The following is a 26,358-nucleotide window of genomic DNA, read 5'->3' as shown; positions in this document are numbered from 1 at the left end:
CAATGATTAAACTTGTGTATTATCAAGTCCAGTTACACACTCATCAGAATTAGACAGGTAAATCTTCCGATATAACGAGATACTGGTTAAATGTCATTTATGGTCAGTCGTTTTCGATCAAATTGTCAAGCTAAGTGCCAATGATGAAGGCAAATATTTCAACGAGGAAGTTGTAATTTCCTTTTTGACGATTTCATTTTTAGGAGCTGTACATACTTGAAATAATTAGTATGACGAACGCGTTTTGTAGTTCACCATGAGTGTATATAATGAGTGGAGTTTATGATATGCAAAACATATTATTCACGAATAAATAAATGAAGTCCAGACTGACATATGATATACTAAATTTTAAAGTCACAACTACAAGATGGGGAGTTCTAATAGAATGAAGGTCACTATATATGAGATTGATTGTGAAATATATTTAGATGTAAAAAATTACAAAATATAACTATGAATTAAAGGAGAATCACAAACACTAAGTGTTGAACACTACGGATACCGATTTTAAAAATTCGGTTATCCCTAATGGTAGGTCACACTGCATCAAAGCTATTGCTTTTATCTTAATTTTACGAAAAGTTGGCAATTTAGGAGTAGAAAGACAAACTGTAATTCCCAATCTGTACACCTTTGTGATATATATTCGAAAATTATAGATGTTAGTCTTTAATGAATGCTAGGTGACTGGTCTGTGGAATTGAATAAGCCAGGCATATTTCAAAGCTGCCTATCAGCTTGTTTTAAAACATTTTTGCAAAAACTTAAGTCCATTTTTTTCCTTTTATTTTGATCAGCACTAACACAACTATGTAAGTACTTTTAGCAACCCAGAAGCACGCAGGAACGTTTGTCGCATAGCTAAAAATGCTGATGTCTATCAAAACTGGATCTTCTTACTAAGAATTTAATTTTTACAAAGCTTTATATTGTCAACGAAAATAAATCAATTGAATTTCGATATGTTACTTCAGCTAGTTCTTCTTCGCTTACTCCTTTCACAGCAGAAACAACTTCTAGAACTTGAACAAGGTTAGCGGGTTCATTGCGTCCTTTGACCATGTGGGATTCATCCCATGAATTATGCTTACGATAAGTGTGATGTGTCTTAACAAAATGATATCCTAGGACGGGAAAAAATGAGATCAGATCTATATTACCTGCATGAGTTCTTCTAATATCACACCAAGGAGCATCTGTTTCTAATAAAAGCCGATCAAGTGGAATTTTCTGCACAACCTGCAAAGAGAAGAAATTTAAAATATGAAGATATGAAGATAGTTAACACTTTATTGTTTGCTAGGTTACTGGAAAGTAAGAGACCTTCCACAATAGTCTTATCAGCGATTCGTAGGCAGAGTATAACCTTGAGACCATTTAGTTCGTCTTAGAGTTAACCGGTTTTGTAGTAAGCATATCAATTACCCAGTTTTTCAAAATGACATTATTAACTGCTGACGGCGCCCAACATGTGACTGCAATTGAGTTCGTGAAGTAAAAGATGGCTTATGTTCATCAAATACTAAGAGTGAAAAGTATTAATGCGATCGGTTGTTGGCAGAATTGAATTTATTTTATTTTGTAGCTTTTCATTGGCTACGAACAGCCTAGAATTAAAACTTAGAATGATCTTACCAAACAGTACACTTGAACTTTGAGACGGGGATAATCCGATTTGCGACAGTAAAAAATAAACAATTTAATATCAAGCAAGTAAATATCCTAAATATAAACATCTATAGTAACTAGGTCATCAAAAAAAACGGGTAGGAGGCTCGGGAGATCGGCAATACATGGTTTATCCTACAATTACTGTTCAGTAAGACAGTCAGGTACAACGCAGGACCAAGTACATATATGCATCGGTCCAAGTTGCCATACCTCACTAGCACAACGAGATGAACACCGAATTCATAGAAGTAGTCACTTCAATGGTAGTAATATGTAGAAGAACGCATATAAAGATATAATATAGGAAGGAAACAGTCCGTAGAAAGATATAAAGCAAATTTAATATCACGGTTTAAGGGCAGACAAAGGGTGTATAAACCTGCGCCATTTTGATCGCTTCTGAGTCATGTCACCCACAGTCTCCAACCATTGGTTACGATAGTCACGCGGACCCTAAGCAGTTAGTCTGCATTTACCAACATGGCTCAGATTAGAAGTTAGTGGCTTCGAGGACTGATGCCACGTTTTGGTTTGGCAGCCCCTAACTCGGGCTGATCAGACTTCCAGGATAAGTGAAGTCGTCGACGCGTTCGACTACTTCAATCCCTATTCTTAGTTCAGGTGTTGATGCAGGCAAGTCCTGAAGCAACAATTTGCATTTAGAGGAGGAGAAACGCATCCCCAACAACCTTGTATTGTTGCTCAGTGCTACTAAAGACTGCATATTATCAGTGTCTTCACTAAGCAGGACTGTCATCTTTTATTCTAAGTCGATAAGTGGACCTCATGGTAGGAGATCAATTCCTGAAAATTCAGTCGAAGAGAGTGTTATTTCCAGCAGTAGGTTTATGATGAAGTTAAGCAAAAATGGAGATAGTGGACAACCTTGTCGGACACCACTTGAGGTTGTAAAATCATATGACAGTTCTCCATAAGCTCCGACTCGACTGGTAGTGTTCAAGTGAAGAGCCTTCACAAGGTTTATGTACTTCTGAGGTACACCTTTCAATGACAGACACTGCCACAGAACCTCTCGGTCTACAGAGTCAAAAGCTGCTTTCAAGTCAAGAAAAACTATCATTGTCTGACGCCGATATGCATGACTGTGTTCTAAAACCTGACGAATAGTAAGAATTTGGTCGAGAGCCCCTAAATGTCCTGGTACGGACGAGAGTGGGGAGAGTCCGCTCTCCCTCTCCAAATGCTCTCACATGACCACGCGTATATAGCCTCTGCGACGGAAGTCCTACTCACTGCCATATTGTGGCCGCAGTGTTATCTACGAAATTGAGAGGACGAGCAGCGAATGTCCACCTGGGGGATTTGCAAAACCCTGATTCCAAACCAATGGTACACATGGGCTCCAGGATCCTGGGAGAACAAATGGCGTATGAATCAATCGTTGGTCACCGGCTACCATTGAACTGCATCTCCTCATGATACTGCACTGCCTTGTGGATCAGACCTTCAGGTTAAAGGCTCCGGGTGTGGCCCCCTAGGAAAACCACCTGCTTCAGTCTGGGCACCTGTGCAGTATCACAGCACCCACAAAAATCGAGTGATTTATGTGGAGCATATCTATTTGGCGCCTCCTTGTACCAATGTTTGTATTTAAATAATAATAATAATAACAATAATATATATAATAATGATAATATTAGTAAGCAAATGAAGTCCTATCTGATACATATTTTGGCATCTTACTTCCAAATTACTTTGGTTCTTCAGACTGCAACCGTTGACACCAATATACAATCCCATATCAGTGAAACATTTGACCATTTCGTCTGTACCGTCAAATGAATGTACAACACCTCGAAAAGGCTTGTTTTGAAAATATTTATGTTCAGCATCTTTGATCATTTTCAGAAAATCTTCATGTGCAGCTCGACAATGCAAAAACAGAGGTAGATTAACATCACTAGCCAACTTAAGTTGGGTGTCAAAATATTCTTTCTGGATATCTTTTGGGCAAAACTCTTCACTGTAAGTTGAAATAAGAAGGCATTTGTAACTACCGGTCATAATCGAGACCACATTCACCAACAGCTACTACTTTTTTCGTCGTGAGAATTAAGTTTTCCAGTTTATTCAGGTAGTTATCGGGATCCTCGTTGAACTCCAAACATCTTGTAGGATGACATCCAACTGTACAAAAGAGGTCCTTATCAGATTCACATAGGGATATAGCTTCAGCACTATCAGTGAGTGAACCTAGTTTGAGTTGATCGGAAACATCACCTAATCTAACCTCCAGTTATAATTATTTTCTCCACACCACATTTCCTGGCTCGACATAAAACATTGTGATAATCATTTTCATGCTGAAGTACGCCACGATATACGCCCGTGAAGACTTTGTCAGTAAGATTAGCACCGATATCAACAAGCCGTCTCATCGAAATATGGACAATCAGTATTAGACCGTTTGAAAACTGCGATTTGTAGTTTAAAAAACATAAATCTGGAAATGATTACTTAAACGCTATTAGACATTTGGTGAAAAACATTACATTAAACAGTCCTCATAATGAAGTCCAGTAAATTCTAGGTGAGAGGTTGGATTTAATTCAAGGTCAACCTGGCAAAAACCACACCTATATTCAAATAATCTACAGGAGTATATGGTACATATGAACAATACCAGAAATATCACAGAAACCCACAATGAAGTATCTGTAATGATAAGTGAGAACTCAGGTAATTTTTTGGATGCCCTGATTTATTTCAGACACCAATTATCTAAAAGAATCAACAGATTACAACCCCACCTGTAGCTCTTCGAGAGTTACTGCCGGTCCCAAGCCCGGGTATAAGAGGAGGGTTGGGTAGAGGGTCGGCAACCCCATCCCGCAGAAAAAAATGTTGCCGAAAAAACCTAACCAGATTAAACAAATTAAACCATTTAAACCCTGTTCTCCGAGTTGAAAGGAGAATTATGACGCCTCAGGATGAGAGCCGAGATTCCTCGGAAGGTACGAGGCCGATGCTCCTTCTAATAAACACAGAAGCAATTAATACAGGTGCAGAGAATGTACGGAAAATGTGGGAGACTGGGAAGACCAATCAAATAGCTACGGAAGTGAGGATATACGACTTGGCAGTTCTCGGAATCAGTGGAAGCCTATGGACACAATCTGAACAGTAAAGGTGTAGTGACCTACTTTTACGACGAGAACGCGATTGGTGTAATGGAAACAATTATTATTACGACCAATTGTACCAGTGATTGTTCTACTGTGCTTGTTTGTTTAACTGTACCAAAAGCACTTTTCGTTCCGTTGTCCGTCTTGCTTGTGCGAACGCCTTTACACTCTGCCATTTTGCCTGTAATCCTTGACACGCTTCGGTATTCTTTCGATACCATGAGATCACCAACAAATATATCTTATCTGGACCATTAACAGCCTTCTGGTTTTTGGCCTACCGAAGGATCCAAGTCGATATCTGGCACGTAATCTTATTATAGTGGTGATCGTAGTCAATCGCGACTCGACACCCATCTACATCTGGCTATTTATGTTCTCAATGTCCGTTAACATTTCACCGAGTGTTCCATATTCTTACATACCACCTTTAATGGAAAATACTGATATTTAGGATGAGATACAATGTCCCTTGAATATCCCTACACTTCGGCACAATGAACAGGACAAATGACTGGAGTACCAAAAACGTCCTCTATCAATCACGGTAGCTCCGTACATTTTATACGCCAATTATTAATCTATGCGGCTAAATAATATAGTATGCCTAAATGTTTTCCTTGCGGTATATCATAAGGGAACACCCACAAAATATGTGCATACACTGCAAACTGTTGGATTACCTAAAGGGATTGAAAGTATTGAGTGTATCAACAGCGAACTATCACTGAGCCCTAGCCAAATCAGTCATCAAGCTGACTTCGCAGATGACCCAGCCCTCCTATCTCATACACACGAACAAATACGGACGAAGACAACAAATATAGCAGCAGTCTCTGCATCAATAGGCCTCAACATACACAGCGGAAAAAGCAGCATCCTCAAATACAACACGGAGAACACCAACCCAATCACCCTCGATGGAGAAACTGTGGAAGAGGTGGAAACATTCACGTACCTGGGAAGCATAATTGATAAACAAGGAGGATCAGATGCAGTAGTAAAGGTGATGATTAGAAAAAGGAGGACTGCATTCTTACAATTGAAGAACATTTGGAATTCAAAACAACTGTCAACTTATTTCAAAGTGAGAATCTTCAATCTTCAGATACTATCAGCAACCGCACTTTCAGGGAGAGGACAAACCAGCTTCCAGATAAAGGGGAAAGTGGAAATAGACGTTGGAAGTGGATAGAACATACATTGAGGAAATCACCTATGTGCATTATAGGGCAATCTCTAACTTGGAATCCTGAAGGGAAGTGGAAAAGAGGAAGGCCGAAGAACACATTACGCCGGGAAATAGAAGCAGATACAAAAAGGGTGAATGTCAACTGGAAAGAACTTGAATGGATTGCCCAGGACAGGGTTAGATGGAGAATGCTGGTGTGTGGCCTATGCTCCTCCACGAGGGGTAACTGGGGTAGGTAGGTAAGCCATTGCACAAGCAAGTGGCTATCAGGTCTCAGTAGCTAAATGGATAACGTGATGGAGTTTGAAGAGAAAGTTATGGTGTTCGAGTCTCCGAGTGAACATCAATCCTGAGATGCAGATACATTCATCTGACGAGTCCCGAATAGGACGAAACGCGTATCCTGGACTGATCAATTGCAGTCCTAAACGTCAATGGGAAAATTCAACCAAACAATACCCTGTGAAACGGTTATAACCTTTATAATAACCTGTATCACTGAGTTATTGAAATGTTTGGTCGTTGATTTACCTACTTAATTACTTACTTACGCCTGTTACACCCAATGGAGCATAGGCCGCCGACCAGCATTCTTCAACTCACTCTGTCATGTGTCTTCCTTTTTAGTTCTATCCAATTGTTGTTCATTCTTTGGTATTCCTCATCTCCTTTGACCTTCAGGATTCCATGTTAGGACTTGCATTGTGACGCAGTTGGTTGCTTTCCTTATTGTGTGGCCTATCCACTTCCAGCTCTACTTCTTCGTTCCTTTCTCCACTGCAATCTCGTTTGTCCTCTCCCACAGTAGTTTATTGCTCATAGTGCCTGGCCAACGGGTCCGAAGTATTTTGCGTAGACGATTGCTAATAAACACCTGTATCTTCTGCATGATGATGGCTTTCGTAGTTCTGCAAGTTTCTGTCCCATACATTAGAACTGTCTTGACATTTGTATTGAAAATTCTGATTTTGGTGTTGGTTGACAATTGTTTTGAGTTCTAGATGTCCTTCAATTGTAAATATGCTGCTTTTGCTTAGCCGATTTGCGCATTCACGTCTGCATCCGATCCTCCTTGTTCATCAATGATGCTGCCCAGATATGTAATGGTTTTTACATCCTCCAAAGCTTCTCCATCAATTGTGATTTGATTGGTTGGTCGTTGATTAATGACAACTTGAAATGTTTTTTTTAAAACTTTTGTTTTATCATTAGCTGAGCTGAATGAAGTAAGATCGAATACTACTCCTTCGATTCCACGACTTCGTACAACATATGCATTAACTAGTATTGCAGATCCATTTACTCAAGTTTCTGGTTTAACAAGACTACGTGCAACAGTCGCACCAATGTTACAAAGTAAATGCCATTCATTAAATTCACCGATTGTTTCTCGTTTTCAAAGTAGGTATTATTTGGACATAATAAACTTTAAAAAATATTCACTGTGTAGGTGAATTTAGCAGTTCATATTACATTTATCAATAACATTGTTAATCATAAATCCTTTAGTGGAGACGTAACCAACATATTACCTCGAAAACCTTAAAATAATCATGAAATTTCAATAAATAAACATTATTACTTACTTACTTACCTACTTACTTACTTACTTACTTACTTACTTACTTACTTACTGCCTGTTACTCCCAATGGAGCATAGGCCACCGACCAGCATTCTCCAACACACTGTCCTGGGCCTTCTTATCAAGTTCTATCCATTTTTTGTTCATTCTTCTCATGTTTGTCTCTATTTCTCGGCGTAATGTGTTCTTTGGTCTTCCTCTTCTCCTTTGGCCTTGAGGATTCCATGTGAGGGCTTGGCTTGTGCCCTGAAAGTTTTATTACTTATAGCTTGATATTAAATCTAAAATACAGAAATTATAAAAGTTGTATTGAAGATTGGATTGTTATGATGGTAACCACTTTGGGTGTAACAGTGATGATGTTCTAGGTTTTTAATGTTTGCAAATATGTTTTATTGATGAATCTGCCGTAAGGTTTCCTATCATTTTATTGAATTGTTTATCATAGTCATAGAATCACATTCATTTATCAACGGACTTCGATAAAAACTTCAATGTGGAAAGTTATATTGACTACTACGTGATAGACACTTTACATTCAAACGAAATGAGTCATGTGGTGTGGGTTACTTATATCCTCATAAGTAGTATATGGTAATGGTCAGACATAGAATGTATTTTGGTAGAAGATCGATAAGGAAAGAACAGGAACAAAGCGCAATTGGTATGAAAATGCATAAACAATAAAATCAGAGAAGATGGACTGATGTTTACAGATTCAGTCAATTGTTTGTTATTTTGCAAACTAACTGTTGATTGTATGGTTATCAGATTTTAGTGAGACAGTCTGTAATTTGTGCTTAAATAGATCCGATTGTCCCCAGTCGTGTTCTGTTTACTACAGTTAGTCCCACGTTTATAAAATATTGAAGATTTGTTTACTTGATAATCATGAATTGCTTTATGGGTAGGCGATGAACTAACTAAATGCTTCAACTTATTTTTAAAGGTTCACCAATATGGAATTACCGACAGTAAAACTTGAAAGGAAAATTCAAGTATTAATAGTTTTATTGAAGAGCAATAACAGTAATAAAATGCCCCCTGTCTATGAACCAAATATATATGATCACAGAGTTTATATTCATGATAGTTTGATAATGATCTATTCATTTATGTGTTTAATTGCTGTTTTGGTGATAATTAATTATATTCATGTATCGCTGATATAATCTTTGCTTTTAACACAGCTTGTTAGTAGTATATTGTAAATAATAGTAGTACAAACATTTCCTAACTTAAACGTTTCACTTAAATGTACTTTTTTAGGTACGCAAAAGTCTTATGAAAGTAAATAGTTTTGAAATAGTAATTGAGTCTAAAACAATATGGAAAAAACTAGTCTGCTTTATAAAGTGTTCATTGACAAGGATTGGTTCATTTGTACAGAATTAATAATCAGTTAGAATAATGTAAGAACGAATAGAGTAGAAAAAACAATGGGATCTACAGTGAAGGCATAAATTCTACAAATGTCTTTAAGTAAGTTGTGTGCACATTTGGTAGTTTTTTCTGGTTAGCGTTTTTTTTAGCGAGTTGGTTTTCTACAGGATGAGGTCGCTAACACCATACTCAATCCTCCTCCTTTACCCGGGCTTGGGACCGGCAGTAGCCCCTGCAGGAGCTACAGGCGGAGTTCAAAATTTTCAATACAAATGTCAAGGCACTTCTATTGTATGTAGCGAAGACGTGGAGAACTACGAAACTCATCATCCAGAAGTTACAGGTGTTTATTAACAGTTATCTACGCAAAATACTTCGGATCCGTTGGCCAGACACTATCAGCAACAAGTAACTGTGGGAGACAACAAACCAGATTCCAGCGGAAGAAGAAATCAGGAAGAAGCGCTGGAAGTGGATAGGACACACTTTGAGGAAATCACCCAATTGTGTCACAAGGCAAGCCCTCACGACGAATCCTGAAGGCCAGAGGAGAAGAGGAAGACCAAAGAATACATTACGCCGAGAAATGTAGACAGACATGAGAAGAATGAACAAAAATTGGGCAGAACTAGAAAGGAAGTTTGAGGACAGAGTGTGTTGGAGAATGCTGGTCGTCGGCCAATGCTCCATTGGGAGTAACAGGCGTAAGTAAGTAAGATTTGGTAAAATGTTATACAGACACCTTATAGTCTGTCTACACTTATTTTGCTAGTGAATAATATATAAAGGACCTTTGGGCACGTTTTCCATTGTAACGAATAATTTCCGCAGTTTAAATCGCTCATCTGGTTGTAGTTTTCTCTTTATTGTAGGTGTGACATACTGTCAAATTTCGAAAGTGAAAATCTTTGACACAAGGTTTTTTGTCTATCGTAAGGAACAAATTTGTGATTTATTTTAAGTTTTAAGCTGATCATTAACCACATGATAGTTTATAAATTTTATTTTATTTTATTTAAACACATAAATATTGCTACAAGGAAGCACCAGATATATATGCGCCACACAAATCTCATTTGATTTGTGTTAGGGCTGTGATACTTACTGCCCAGGTGCTCAAACCGAAACAGGTGGTTTTCTTAAGGGGCCACACCCGGAGCCTTTGATCTAAAGGTGTGGTCCATAAGGCAGTGGAGCATCGTAAGAAGATGCAGTTCAATGGTAGCCGGTGACCAACGGTTGGTTCATACGTCATTTGTTCCTTCAGGCTAATGGAGCCCATGTGCACCATTGTTTTGGAATCAAGGTTTTCCAACTCCCCTAGGTGGACCCTACGTGTCCAGCAACCCGGTTAAAGAGCCGGACATTCGCTTTTCGTCCTCTCAATTTCGTAAACAACAGTAATGCCACTGTGAGAAGGCAGTGAGCAAGACTTCTCTGGCAGAGGCTATACACGCGTGGCCATGTGAGAGCATTTGGAGAGGGAGAGCGGACTCTCCCTACTCTCGGCCGTACCAGGGAATGTGGAGCGATAGTATATAAAGGCCATATATAAAGTATGATTCACTCTTATAGTTATAGAGAATTATTTAAAATCTGGAGAATATGTTTTATCAGCATGTACTTTAGGCATTACATTCCTAATTTCATAAACAATATTTTATTGAAACTAGTATAAGACATAGTTCTTAATCTGTGAAAATCACTGAATGTACATATAAAGAAAATGAAATAGTGATAGATGGAATATTGAACATCACATTAGACCCTTATAAAAATCTGTTGAATTGAATTACAATGTATAATTACATCAAAATATCGTTTTTGTAGTATTCACCTATTACCTTGTATAAAAAACATTGAGCTGGTTCCCCCCTTCCAGCTATAGGAACGTGGTGAAGCCTAGTAGACCCTTCTGGAGAAGAGTGCTACATCGAAGCACGGCACAACTACCGGGACGGGATAACTGTTTTTGCACTGCTTACGCAGAACCATTACATAACACTCACACAGAACCCATTTTTTGTCTTTTTTGTTTTTGTTTTTATTTGGCCAGACTCATTTTTTAATTTTACCTCTCTTTTTGAACCCTTAATAGTTATCCAATGATTCTTTGTAGCATTATTAATCGTTTGCGGGTATAGAACGTGTGATTGATTAGGCCGATCTCCACCACCCACATTACCGCTCACGTTAGTACATGGGATGGTTGCCATGATCCAGGAGGCACGTCGAGGACGTGTGAGTCAGATTTGTGTGTATGTGTGTGTATTGAGCTGGTTACATTGGCTCAAATTCAAAAAAAGATTCATGGATCTCTTTGTAGTTTTAGATATATTTTTTTAAACATTAGGAAATGTTCTTTTATCAAAATTTCCTGACGAAAGTCTATAATTAACCATATTTTGATTAATTAATGCGATATCACTGTTCTGATTGATCCCTATTTATGAATTAGTCTGTCTTTCGTAATGACAGTAAATTAATGAACTCAGCCTACTTATAGAATAGTCTTACTAGTTAACTTAGATTCTGCAAGTCATTATTGTGAAAAGATAAGAAAGTTATTTTAATTCCCTATAGCCCAAGTCCGAACGGTAACTGATATAGGTTCACCGTAAAGTAACTCAAAGACAGCTCACTTAGCTTTAAGCTGAGTTTTTTTTAGCGTCATATTTACCAAGTTGTATTATATAATGAAGGAAATCTATACTAATCGGCCACTATCTTGCAGTCTTTTATCAAAACTGAATAAATTCTGTAGATAACTCTTTAGTGTAATATGACACTATCGTTAGTTTTGAGTATGATAATTCATAATTTATCGATCAACTATTAGTAATCACTATTTCCTGATATTGTGTTGTGTGCTACTTATGTCGACAGATATAAGTAGTATGTACCATTAAACGAAAGTGAAATGTCTGGTAGCAGAAGGCTAAGAAGATCAAAGAAAAAAAGAACGAGAACATAGAATAATTGCTGTGGAAATGAAGGAACAATGAAGTCTAAGATTAAGTCTAAGTATTTACTGTATGGTTCTCAGATTTTACTAAGCTGTTCTGTACTTTTATGCTCAAATACATACGATTGTTCCGCATTGATGTTCTCCTCCACTACAATATGATGTTTTCTGTTTACACCATGCAAAATATCAATGTCTCTTGCTATAAAACATACAGAGTATATATATATATATTACTTTTTATTCTTCTAATCAGTATGTTCAGTTATTGATAACCCCTTTTTTTCATAAAAAATGGGGATGATAAGATTGACATGAAATTGCTTTATTTCTTTTTCCATGGACTCAATTAGATTCATTAGCTTGGGTGGGTTATAGATAAATCAATATTGATTAAAATTTTTCTTATTATCTCTAGAAACTATGATGATAATGGAGTTTAATTGGAACGTTATTTTTGTTTACCAATCAATTAATGATCATAATTCGATCATATTATTAATGAGTAAACTTATCTAGGGGAAACCAGAAAAAAAATTAAAGTTTAATTACTAAGAGGTGAAATAAAACTCCCAATTAGAAACTATAATCATCATGGAAACTATAATAATCACTTTAGTTACAGTGGGATGGAGAACAGATTTTAGAAGAGAAAAAAATCTCCTTAAAAAGAAAACAAAACAAACGATACTATTTACAGAATAGAAAGAAAAACTAAAAAAATGAAAAAAAAATGAAAAAAAGAAAGCAATGAATGAATTTGATTTTGTTTGATTGTTATCAGCTTCCTTACCACCTGTGATATTTAAAATTATAATTAAGAAATAGGTTTAAATTATTTACATTAAAGAGTTTACTTTGAAGCTATTTAAGAAGATACATCAGTATAGTGTGGTGAAGATGTAAAATAAATTTTAATAGACTAAATGGGGGGGGGGCAAAATCCGACTCAAACGTCCTTGTCGTGCATCTCGGATCATGGGACTGTTTCCATGAACTAACGTAAGCGGTTAATCGTGGGTGGTCGAAATCGGTCTAATATACCACTCTACCAATACCCAAAAAACGATTACGAATGCTACAAGGAGTCATTCCATAACTATTGAGGGTTCAAAAAGAGAGGTAAAATTAAAAAATGAGTCTGGCCAAATAAAAACAAAAACAAAAAAGACAAAAAATGGGTTCTGTGTGAGTGTTATGTAATGGTTCTGCGTAAGCAGTGCAGAAACAGCTATCCCGTCCCGGTAGTTGTGCCGTGCTTCGATGTAGCACTCTTCTCCAGAAGGGTCTACTAGGCTTCACCATTCTATATAGCTGGAAGGGGTAATAGACTAAATAAAGTTTTACAAATATATACTTTATGTGGAAGAAAATTCCATAACATTGATTGTAATAAGAGTTCAAAGGACTAGAAACAGATGATCACATAATGAATAAATGTTAGTAAGAATAAAAATGAGTAAAGTTCAGTTCATAAAATAAGATTACTAACCCGAAAGATAGAACAAAAAGAAGCACGTCTTTTTGTTCAAAGGTTTTGTTGCAACATGTTCAAAAATTTAAGATATGCCCTCTTTTCTGTTCGGTTTTAGTAGGTGAACGTAAATTTATAAAAACAGTTGGTGGTAACATGAAAGGGGTGCTAAGCGAACTTTGATTGAGTTAGTGAACATGATGTTCCATACAGATTTAGTAATTTGGATGCCGGGTAGGTTCTGTCGAGTGTAATGTTAAGCTTCCTCTTGATTATGCTTGGGACGTCATCACCTTTCGAAGTTAAGATTTATAGATATTCGTTTTTTATTGACTGTTACCACTTCCGTTTTGTTTTCTCTAGGCTTTTGATATTTGTCAGAAAATTTCAATGGTCAGCAGTTGTCTCTTAGGCATTTTTCAACGTTCATGAATTCTTGTTCCAGTTTGTAGGCGTTTTCATATCTTAAATTTTTGAACATGTTCCAAAAAGCCTTAGAACAAAAGAAAAGACAACTTTAAACAGTGCAATTACCAAACATCTCTTGAATACAGAACATCAGATTGATACCTTGCAACCTTTCAAGGTGATTAATGAACAGCCAAACTTCAGTCTTCTGAAGTTTGATAAAGCCATTGATATCAGACTTCATAAACCTAATTATTGTGTTCAAAAACAGATGGTCTTTATTCTTTCCTTACCTTGATGACAAGTATTCCTTCATCGCATCTTTGAAAATATTTTTCAACTCTTTCTCTAATCTAATTACATAATTAAGTCTTTTCATTCCGACTATCTTTCGGGTTAGTAATCTTATTTTATTAACTGAACTTTATCCACTTTTATTCTTACTAGCATTTATTCATTATGTGATCACTTGTTTCTAGTTCTTTGAACTCTTATTACAATCAATGCTATGGAATTTTCTTTTACATAACGTACATATTTGTAAAACTTTATTTAGTCTATTAAATTTTTTTTCATACCTTCATCACACTATACTGATGTATCTTCTAAATAATTTTCAAGTAAATTTTTTCATGTAAGTGATTTAAACCTATTTCTTAGTTATAATTCTAAATATCACAGGTTGTAAGAAGCTGATAAGAATCAAACAAAATTAAATGGTAACGTCTCTGACTGTGAAGCTGAGTGACACGGGATTGATTCCGTTAGAGAATATCATTTCCCTCAAGATTACAGGTACACCTTGCTGACGAGTGCCAAGTAGCACGAAACCCGGGTACAGGGTTTCCTGTTGACCACCTCCAACCACCATCTTATCTCAATATAGTGCACGCAGTGTCGAGCCACCTAGACTAGTGGCCACATTGCAACTTGATCGATAGCATTCGATCAGCACTAAGACGGACTTGACACGTATGACATTGATCACCATCCAGTGATCAATCAATTTTGATTAAATGAATTCTTGCTACTCTGATAGAATCTCTGTTCTTGCTCTCTTCAAGATGATAAAGGGAATTATGTGTATCAAAAACCAAAAGTAGCTACCAAAAAATTTCTATTGTCACAACGAAAATGGTATTTTGATTTCTCCGTAATAATCTAACAGCTTATTTGTCAATCCAAAGTTGGATAGGTTATCGTCAGAAATTGTTCTATAATAGTTTACACTTTTACTTTGACAATATTCATTCCATTCATAATTTTTCCAATTGGTTGATACTTTAGATTTATTTCAATTCGGTTATTGATTATTTACTAAACTGAGTGCTATGCTTCTAAAAGTCCTCTGGTCTCCCTTATGTCACCTCCGTACAAGATTTCAGCGTTTTCACAATTGTCAACACATACTGGTATAATCGAGGAATTTGTGTTAAGTTTACCAGGTAACCGTTTTTTATCAGTCAAAAATGAATGGATCTCGCTGCTTCTCATCAAAGATTGACAGAACAAGCTTTAAGTCATCTGCCGAAAAGTGCTAATTACTCAATTTTTCTCTGAATTGTTGATAATGTTGTCTAGGAAGATATTAAACGTTTCATCATAACATCACTTAGCTCAAAGAACCTAATTCTACTAAAACAATTCTCCTGAGGTATCGACTATTACCATGATCTCAACAGTAAGACCTATTTGAGAATATATAATACATATTTTATATGTCTATTCCATCAATAAATTTCATTATCAGTCAATTTTATGTGGAGATTTACTTCATTATGTTAGTCATTTTACATGCTACATAAACAACAATTAACTAATTAGCTATTTTTAGGTTGAAATGTGACTGGAAGTCATAGTTAACCTTTTCCCTCAAAAATTTAGAATATTAGTATTCCTTTAACAGTAATATGACAATTCACTTAGTATTAGGACTGCAACTGATCCTAAACATCAATGGGAAGATTCAAACAAACAATACTAAGTGAATTCAAAACTTCACCCCGTTGCACAAGCAAGTGGCTATCAAAACTCAGTGGCCGAGTGGATAATGCGATGGCGTTTGAAGTGAAAGGTACTAGGTTCGAGTCCCAGGGTGAACGTCAACTCTGAGATGCAAGTACATCCAGCTGACGAGTCCCGAATAGGACAAGACACGTGTCATGGATTCCACTGCTAGCCACTATCCATCTTTGCTTATAAAACTTGTGATTTCAAGCAATATCGAGGCAGTCCGCATAGGATGCACATATACCAAAAAGAGACTGATCAATTGTAGTCCAACATAACAATAGAAAGATACAAGTAAACCAACAACAAGTGAAATAAGTAAAATGGTTACTTTTACAGTGAGCTGATTAAATAGTGTTTAATGAAAACTATAAGATAGCATTCCTATTTTAATCAGATCATTTTTCAACCAATCAAATCAATTGCCCATTAGAATATTCGAAATTAACCAATAAGATAATCAAAAAAATTCCTCATAATGAATACTTAAATCCAATTTATGAAAGTAGTATGTTATCATATTCAATTAAAAGTTTTATTATATTTTTAATACAGATTTTTAAGTAAGTCTTATAGATTTATGTAAACTTGTTGAAGTTTTATAATGAACAATCATTGTAATTTGTAAAAGGTGTGAGCCACTTGTGAGCCAATTGAAGCTAGATCACTATCGAAAAACCTGGAAGCACTGGAAGGCCGTTTCATCACAGTGTGGGACTTCTCAGCAGTGCGTATCCACGAAAAGAATGTTGTGGATAATGAATAGTTTGATTTATTATTTATGTAGAACAGTTTGGTTATAGATTAACTTATCAAAGTGAACAATATCAATATATGACTGACAACAGATCATGAGGTCACTAAAAATATGAATGACCTAGGCTGGTTAAACAGAAATTCTCGTACAATTAGTAGGCATAATTAGTAGGATCGTGGACGCGCACTGCTGAGGAGTCCCATAATAGGACGAAACGGCCATCCAGTGCTTCCAGGTTTTCCATAGTGGTCTAGCTTCAATTGACTCATGATTTGAACTATGAAAATACTAAATTCTCCACAAAACCCTTCCTGATCAATTATAATATTCTAAAGGTGTGAAGATTATGATTTAAAAATACCTGTTTATGTTATGGTCTAATATATGCAATGATATGGGGCGAGACTACAATCTTGTATAAGATAACAGACAACTGATTTCGGCGCGAACTTCGTTATCCATTTGGCTAAATAGCGTCTTGACATTTCAGCTGATGTCAGTTCGTAATGAAAACATTAAATCTAATGGTTAACCTTAACCATAAACTGTAAATCAAAATTCTAATTCCTCCCACCGGTTTATAACCCTCATTTGATCCTGGTTATTAAATGGACAATCTCAAGATCAATTTAGCGTCACTTAAAGGTTGTCCATAAATTTTAATCTCACCTGATATGGTTCTACTTTAGATTGCATCTATACAATCATTGATAAGATGTAAGTATACATAGGATATATACTTTCTAGATAAGTTTACTTCCATTCAAAGTTAACAATAACCAATAAAATTGAATTGAATGTTCTGATTTAGGTTTATAACAATATAGAAGGTAGGTAGGGTTAGGTAGTTTTATGACATAATATTTTCTATTGATTGTTGTCTTAAAAACAGTTTCACGTAATTAAAAATCCTACTATATAAGAATTCAATTGATAATTCTTAATATTATCAGAAGGGGTTTTGTGGAGATTTTAGTAATTTTATATAGTTGAGATCATGAGTCGATTGAAGCTTGATCACCATGGAGAACCTGAAAGCACTGGACGACTCAGTGGTCTATCGGTTAAGTGCTCTGATGCGATAATGATAGGTCCTAGGTTCGAGTCTCGCGAGCGCGAGATCGTGGATGCGCACTGCTGAGAAGACCCATAATAGGACGAAACGGCTTTCCAGTGCTTCCAAGTTTCCCCCGGTGGTCTAGCTTCAATTCAGTCATGATCTCAACTCTATAAAATTCTTAATATTGTTTAAGTAATATCATGAAATTTAGAATATGTAACTACGGACTATGTTAGTCGTTTGATTTTTCTCTTTTTTTCATATATTTTTCTTCATCTTTAAGGATATATATTTAGTTCAATAGTAATAACTTCAAAGAAAAATTCAAAGCAATTAGTCTCTTTGATAAATTTCGATAGGGTTATATTAAGAAGATGAAGATTAACAGAACTATATGATGATAATATTAGTGTAATACATTTCGAACAATCTGATCATACATAATATAGTTGTTAAGAGAACAGTTATATATAAAAACAAATGGCCGACTAGACTCGAAATGGGGAGGGGGAGTAAGAGGAGACAAGAATAATAATAATAATAATGTGAAAAAAGATTTGAAATCGTATCACTCTGCATAATAAGAGATATGTGGACAATATCTTAGTTATCTGTGAAACTTGACACTCTGCAAAACCACATTAGTCTCTCATGCGAAGAGGAGAAGAACGATCAGCTCATCTTCCTAGATATACTTCTTAGTAGACGAGAAGATGACTTAATCAAACGATCCATTTTTAGAAAACCAACGTGGACAGGCCAATACCTTATTTATTATAGTTATTGCCCTGTGCAATACAAACGAGGTGTGATAAGGTGCCTACTTAACAGGCTTGATCGTATTTTCACAACTGACGCTATTGATGTTGATATTAGGTTGTTAAAAAAACATCGACGGAAAATGTCTATACCCTTAAATTTTATAAATAGATGGAAAGCTGATGGTATAGTGAAATCTAGTATAGCCTAGTTGGAAAAAATAGCCCGTTTACATCACCAATACCATTTAGAGGTGATTCAAATAGCTTTTTATTGAAGTAAAAGCTTAAATCAGTCATTAACAAGACGTAATACACAGCAAAGGTCATTATCAAAGAATGAACAAGGTCCAACCTAAAAGACGTGAAAATGATTGCGTCACATCCCACTGTGTTTACCAATTTAAATGTGTGTGTTGCCACACATACATGGAGAGGAGTAATCGTGATCTCAAAATTAAACTGTGTGAACATCTACCTAAATACACTTGATATTGAATCTTCCCATTGATGTTTAGGACTGAAATTGATCAGTCTCTTATTGGCATATGTGCATACTGTGCTTATAGCTTCGATATAGCCTTAGTTCACAAGCATTATAAGCTTATAATGTACCTAATTAGTTGCAAAAAATAATAAAATGAAATGACCCAATAAGAATGGAGGATAAACATCCATCATCCTCTATTGCCAAACACATAGTTGAAACAGGTCATAATATTGATTTTAACACGGTTTTTGTGGTGTTGTGCAAAAGTGTAAAAGGGTGTATACTAAGGTTTATTGAAGCTTTAGCCATACGAAAATTCAAACACCCTTTGTGTCCTCTTGCCCTCCATTTGTAGTCTTACTTACTTACTTACTTACGCCTGTTACCCCTCGTGAAGGAGCGTAGGCCAACCACCAGCAATCTCTCTCCGACCCTGTTCTAGGCAATCCTTTCCAGTTTTTTTCAGTTAACATTCATCCTTTTCATATCTGCTTCTATTTCCCGGTGTAATGTGTTCTTCGGCCTTCTTCTTTTCCGCTTCCCTTCCGGATTTCAAGTTAGGGATTGCCTCGTGATGCAGTTCGGTGATTTCTTCAATGTATGTTTTATCCACTTCCAACATCTTTTCTCAATTTCCTCTTCAGCTGGAAGCTGGTTTGTTCTCTCCTACAGTAGTTTGTTCCTGATAGCATTCGGCCAGTGAATGTTGAGTATTTTACGTAAACAACTGTTTATAAATGGTTGTACCTTCTTGACGATGGTTGTAGTAGTTCTCCACGTTTCAGCTACATAAAGTAGGACTATTTCCAGTCCAGCTGACTTTTTATTTTTTCATATATCAATGTTCTTAAGAAGTATATAATGTGTGACTAGATTGTTCGAAATGTATTACACTAATATTATCATCATATAGTTCTGATAATCTTCATCTTCTTATTACCCTATCGAAATTTTAAAAAAGAAATTGAGATGGTGGAGAAGATTTGTAGCTCAGGTGTGTGATTTCGATGTAGGTTTGTTCACTGAACTGGATAGTTTGGTCGTGGAGTTTTCATCGTCCTTCTGAACGGCATCATCAGCATAAATTTCGGGTAGAAGTTGTGCTCCACGACCAAACCATCCAGCTCAGAGAACAAACCTATATTTGAAAAAAATATTACTTTGGAAAAATTTTATTCTCAACTTAAACTATTTGATAAATGAGATGTGTAATAGTTTGAACCCTATGAAAATAGACTTTACTATTTCATTCTACTAGTCAAATTCATAAATATTTCGTAATCTATTTGTAGTGTATTGATAGGATTCGATCTACATTAAGAAGGATAAAAATTAGCCAAGAATATTTGTTAAATGATTGTAACAGTCCAATTCATGAGTCAATTAAAGCTAGACTACCATGGAAAACCTGAAATCACTGGACAGCTATTTAGTCCTAGTATGAGGCTCCTCAACAGTGCATATCCTTAAACTAAATGAAATTAATCTTTGATTGGACGTAATACAGCATAATGAAAATTACATTTCTATGGTATTTATCTAGACTTTGAATACAACTCTATGAACTGGTGTAACTAATTTTATATAGAATTTATAAAACTTATTTAAAGAGCAAGCCTTAAATTCATTCAGATCAATAATGTTGTAACATAGAAGGAAACCATGAGTCAATTGAAGCTAGGCCACCATGGAAAACCTGGAAGCACTGGATGGCCGTTTCGTCCTATTATGGGACTCGTAATTTCAACTATGAAAAATACTGAAATCTCCACAAAACCCCTTCTGATCTAAAGAAGGAAACTATTAGTTTCACAATCATTTTGTATATTCCTAATCCCATAAAAAAAAATTAAAATAGGCGTAACTAAGTGATCATTCAAGGTCATTAAATATTTCACCGTTTTTGAAATGTCTCTAGATAAGAAAGTTCAAGAGAAATGTTCAATTCCTTGACTTTTAATTAAACTATTCTGCGTTATTTACTTGAATTATCTTTCTGAACATCATACCTGAGTCACAAATTCTTGACGTACTGAAACATTCTAAAAAGAAATTTTAGTCATATTTATATTTTTACACTTTAGAAACCTTATTTGTCAATACTTCCTAATTGTATAGAGCTACCACTATAACATTTCAGTAGAAACCCAGAAAATAAATGATTCAGTAATTAAATCATATGGATTTTTACCAATAAACCGCAAGTTCAGACACCCACAGGGAATCTGGGAACAATCAATAGCTTTTGTGATTGGCGATGTCCGAAATCTTATATTCATACACGACCCCTGCCTCCGGAATTGACCACTTGAGTGAGAACACAAGAGTGGACGAAAAAGTGTATTTGGCTTCCGAACAAAACGTACAAATACTCATATTATATATAAATAATTCTGCTCCTTAGGAAATGAATCCCTTTCTTAGTCAATCAAATCCACTTGTCATTTAGGTCACTTCTGATTGTCATCGATTGACCTTTTCATTTGGGTAATTCCGATTAGTTTACCATATCACCTTTCCCCTTGAAAAAATTTATACTGCTCCTCGGATTTGACTGGTGTTGAAGGAAACGTTGTCTTCATGATGATCTTCTTGGGATTCGCCTAACACGTCTTCTGCTCTGATCGTGTCTCTCTAGACTGTCTGTATCAATTAAATAATCTAGTTGCAAGTTTAAGCTAGGGGGTTCTTTATCCGAACTTAGTCGTCTATCGCGGTTGTCGATTACATGTTGCGTCAGGCATTTACCTCGGACATCGTTTTTGTATATCACGTCACCGACTATTCTTCAGAGGACATCCGTTACCAATGCAGGCCTTCAGCGTCGAAAGTTTCGTACATACACTGTTACCCATTTAGAAAGTGACGTTAAATTCTCTTTACTTATGTCTTTCTTCTCTGTGGATGCATGCCATCAAATGAAGTCCGAGTATCCCTTCTGAAGACTGACTCAGCTGGGGAGACACCATTAGGTGAGGCTGGATTCGAGGGTATCCGGAGTGGTTTTCTCCATCGTGATCTCCTCATTCATTCTATTATTACTTTTCTGGTTAGCGCTTTTTAGCGAGTTAGTCTTCTACGGGATGAGGTCGCTAACCTCATGCCCAACCCTCCTCCTTTATCCGGGCTTGGGACCGGAAGTAGCCCCCGGAAGAGCTACAGGCTCAAGTTCATTCTATTATAATAAAGTGAATTTTTCAAACATCGAAATTGTCTAACATTTTAGAAGTGGTTAATTATTTCTCCTTTCTCTTTGATATGACGTAATATTTAAGAAGATTCTTATCTATAGTACAAAACATTTTTACAAACGATATTAAGGTGATTATTTTGTCCTTATATACTGTAGTGAGCAGGACACGACTGGTGGGGACAATCGAATGTATTTAGACACAAATTACAGACTATCTCACTTAATTCTGATAACCATACAGTAAATACTTAATTTGCAAAATAACAACCGATTGTCTCAATCTTCACTGTTCCTTCTGCAAATATCAGTCCGTCTTCTCTGATTTCATTGTTCATGCATTTTCGTACGGATTGTGCTTCATTTCAGTTCTTTCCTTACCGGTCTTCTGCCAAAATACATTCTATGTCTGATCGTCGCCATATAATACTTATATAGATATAAGTAGACCACACCACAATACTACTTATTGTTTTTTAAATCTATGTGTAAAATTAGGGGAAAAGGTAAATTTTTCACATACCAAAATCCTCGGTAAACTGCACACTAGTGAATAAAGAATCTTATAGTAAGTATATTTCATCAATAAATATCACATTCGCTTCAAACCAGTTTTGAAAACGCTTTGGGAAACAGTTCCCATTATATGACATATTGAGCGAATCTCCCAGATGTTTCATTGATCACCAACTCTTATTAATCACTAGGTATAAATTAATTTTATGTTGGATTCTCTATAGTTAATACTAAATTCTGTTGAACAACGTTATATAGTAATAACTAATTTAAGAGATTCAGTGAAGTTATGAGCATAGTTTTATATCACATGCCTAATGATGCAAACAGACAGTTCAATATTCAAGTTTCATTAACAAGCCAAGTGTATACACACAGCAATAGGGGAACTAATCCTCACCTATAGATTTAAACTAGTGTCTATACTATGTAAGGACTTTCTATGATATTCTCTGGTTACTTACTTACTTTACTTACGCCTGTTACACCCAATGGAGCATAGCCTGCCGACCAGCATTCTTCAACACACTCTGTCATGGGCCTTCCTTTCTAGTTCTATCCAATTGTTGTTCATTCTTCTCATATCTGTTTCCATTTCTCGGCGTAATCTGTTCTTTGGTATTCCTCTTTTCCTTTGACCTTCAGGATTACATGTGAGGGCTTGCATTGTGACGCAGTTCGGTGATTTCCTCACTGTGTGTCCTATCCACTACCAACTATCCTTCCTGATTTATTCCTCTACTGGAATCTCATTTGTTCTCTTCCACAGTAGATTATTGCTCGATTTGTCTGACCAATGGATCGGATTTATTTTGCGTAGACAATTGTTCATAAACACTTATATCTTCTGCATGATGATGGCTTTCGTAGTTCTGCAAGTTTCCGTCTCATACAGTAGAACTGTTTTGACATTTGTATCAAAAATCCTGATTTCGGTATTGGTTGACAATTGTTTTGAGTTCGAGATGTTATTCCATTGTAGATATACTGCTTTTGCTTAACCGATTTGTGCGTTTACATCTGCATCAGATTCACCTTGTTCATCAATGATGCTATTGATGTTTTATTAGGGATAAGTAATTCAATTGAAGTGTGTCTTACTTTTACCAACTATAGAAAAAAATGATGATTGAATATGTTCCATTACATATTGTTATTATTAATCACTGAACATTTATTTTCAAAAGACTAGACATGAGTAAGTACTCTTTTGATTGAAGTGGTTCTTTAGTTATAAGGATCAATGAATTAAAACTTAGAAATCTAGTTTTACAATCCTTCAATTATTAAAGAAGAGTTTTCAGATATTATGATGTAGTTATTACTACGGACTAAAGGAAATGCATTATTGATAGTTTTTGTCTTTCTGAGAAACTTATCAATGTTACCACTAGAGTTTGAATTTGGGCGTGGTAAGAGTCTAATATTTATAACATTGAGTAATGACTTCAAACACTTTGTGATATACCATAACAACCATATGATGCAATCAAAACCCTCTATATGGTTGGTCTCTATTCGTAAAGAATTCTCACGATTCCATACTGAAGTTATTCATTGGTGGTTTTCACCAGAAAAAAAGGTTTTTAATACTCAAACTAACACAAAGATCATAATAATAAATGGATGGTTGAAAGTAATGAGATTCATCGGCTAGATTTGCCTACATTCTATGTTTGATATCTACTCCGGGGCTCGAACCCAATACCGTTCATTTCAAATGCCATTGCGTAACCCACTTAGCTCCTGAGCCTAGCTAGTCACTGGCTTGTGCAATGGGGCGAAATTGGATTCACTTGTATTGGTTGTTTGAATCTTTCTACTGATGTTTCAGACTGTGATTGTTCATTCTCTCTTAACATATATGTATTCTAAGCAAACTTAATGAGAGTATTGAGGCAATCCGTACAGGATACTCATATATCATAAAAGACTGATGAGTTTCAGTCCGAAACATCAATTGTAAGATCCAAACAATCAATTAAAAATGAATGAATACGGAGATCATTTTTTACGCTTAGCAACATCAGCTGAATTTCCAAACAATCTCTTTCAACAATCCAGTTCATAATATGATTTATTCATTTTTATTGTTCCATTAAAACAAAAAAAAAACAAAGAATTTGAGAAATGTCACGAATGCTAATTATTCACTTGGATATAGATTTGTAAGACTCTCCCAAAACTCTCTCACATCTATATTACATGCTGGATAAACTAATTATATATTTTGTAAATATTGTTTATACTACTAATAGAATATATAACATTTCATTGTGATGGTTGATTACCTATGTCAATACATGATATTACTAATAGTAATAGTAGTAGTAGTAGTATCATGCTTGATAAAACAATTTAGAGAGAGTATTAAATGATTGCTAGTTAGCTATAGTTTACGTATGATATACACTTTATAGTAATGATTGATATTTATCCTTATTCATATAAATCACTTGGTTGCTAATGCCTATATCAGTGACAATCAACATTCTTGAAATAAACAGAAGGGGGTTTTGTGGAGATTTTAGTAATTTTATATAGTTGAAATCATGAGTGAATTGAAGCTAGACGACCATGGAAAACCTGGAAGTACTGGATGGCCGTTGAGAGATGTCAACTCACTGAAGACATTGGTGAATGGTTGCTCAAACATCGTGGATTGGTTGAAGTTAGACATTAACACCGTTGGATGCCAGCCGGCTCAGTGGTCTATGGGTTAAGTGCTCTGGCGCGAGACTGGTAGGTCCTGAGTTCGAATCTCTCAACGCGGGATCGTGGGTGCCCACTGCTGAGGAGTCCCACAATAGGACGAGACGACCGTCCAGTGCTTCCAGGTTTTCGATGGTGGTCTAGCTTCAATCGACTCACGCTTTCAACTATGAACATACCTATTCAACACTGTGTGTGTATTAATATTCATCTCTAATTACCTCCACTTATTCACCTATATTATAGCAATTGTTGACTATTCTGATAGTTTATATACGTGCAATGTTTGTTTTTTCTTCATATCATGTTCTGAAGTTAAATTACCCTTAATAGTACTGAATCCTATTGTAATTATATCTATTCACAATATAATCGTGAGGTTTAAGTGTCTAACGCCTAAGGCAATTAGGATTAAAAGTAAAATCTAATAGCCATAGAAATTACTTCTATTGGAAAGAAATTAAAATTTTTCTTCCTTTAAAATTGAGGTATACAGATACAAAAAGCTGATATGGGCGATAATTGATATACCGTTAAAAAAATAAAAAAAAACGAAAAAAAACAAAAAAAATGAAATCAAGAAAAAACTATTTGATTTTTTGAATTATTAGTAACTATGGATATTTTGATAATTGAAATCATGAGTCAATTGAAGCTAAACCACCATGGAAAACCTGGAAGCACTGGATGGCCGTTTCGTCCTATTATGGGACTCCTCATCAGTGCGCATCCACGACTTCGCCTCGCGAAATTCGAATCCAGGACCAACCAGTCTTGCACAAGAGCACTTGATCAATAGACTACTGAGCCGGCATCCAACGTTTTCCATGGTGGTCTAGCTTCAATTGACTCATGATTTCAACTATGAAAATACTGAAATCTCCACGAAACCCCTTCTCAACTACGGATATGAAAAAAATTATGAAAAGTTTATTATGATCATATATAAGAACTCTTGTCTAAATTAGAGCGAATAGTTTCACAGTATTTGAGCGCCGAGTTGATGTAAGACATTATATAGGAATAATATATATTTGTAA

The 26,358-nt window shown here is 35.7% G+C and overlaps 2 protein-coding genes across 3 annotated transcripts in view; one reads left to right on the top strand and one right to left on the bottom strand.

Moving 5' to 3' along the window:
* Positions 1 to 901: 901 nt before the first annotated feature.
* Smp_000810.1 lies at positions 902 to 4,277 on the bottom strand (the record flags this gene model as incomplete). 2 transcript variants are annotated; one of them, XM_018795221.1, is made up of 6 exons in its annotated part: positions 902 to 1,127; positions 1,164 to 1,242; positions 3,379 to 3,658; positions 3,693 to 3,888; positions 3,926 to 4,151; positions 4,188 to 4,277. In XM_018795221.1, the coding sequence occupies 5 exons, from the start codon at positions 4,071 to 4,073 to the stop codon at positions 928 to 930; spliced, it is 903 nt and encodes a 300-aa protein (XP_018649555.1). The 2 variants fall into 2 exon arrangements, with proteins under 2 accessions (XP_018649555.1, XP_018649554.1); XM_018795219.1 differs by lacking the exon at positions 4,188 to 4,277 and having other exon boundaries at positions 928 to 1,242; positions 3,926 to 4,073.
* Positions 4,278 to 21,808: 17,531 nt separating this feature from the next.
* Smp_122500 (hypothetical protein) overlaps positions 21,809 to 26,358 on the top strand; it is a gene marked incomplete at both ends in the record, with an annotated part of 15,173 nt that continues 10,623 nt past the window's right edge. Inside the window, one exon of the mRNA XM_018795218.1 lies at positions 21,809 to 21,890. Within this exon, the coding sequence (XP_018649553.1) occupies positions 21,809 to 21,890 (82 nt within the window). The remainder of the gene's footprint in view (positions 21,891 to 26,358) is intronic.

The sequence above is a fragment of the Schistosoma mansoni genome, chromosome 1 (genome assembly GCF_000237925.1).
Source record: "Schistosoma mansoni strain Puerto Rico chromosome 1, complete genome".
Taxonomy (NCBI): domain Eukaryota; kingdom Metazoa; phylum Platyhelminthes; class Trematoda; order Strigeidida; family Schistosomatidae; genus Schistosoma; species Schistosoma mansoni.
Note: the sequence above shows the minus strand (reverse complement) of the source record. Positions and strands in the feature narration are given on the sequence as shown.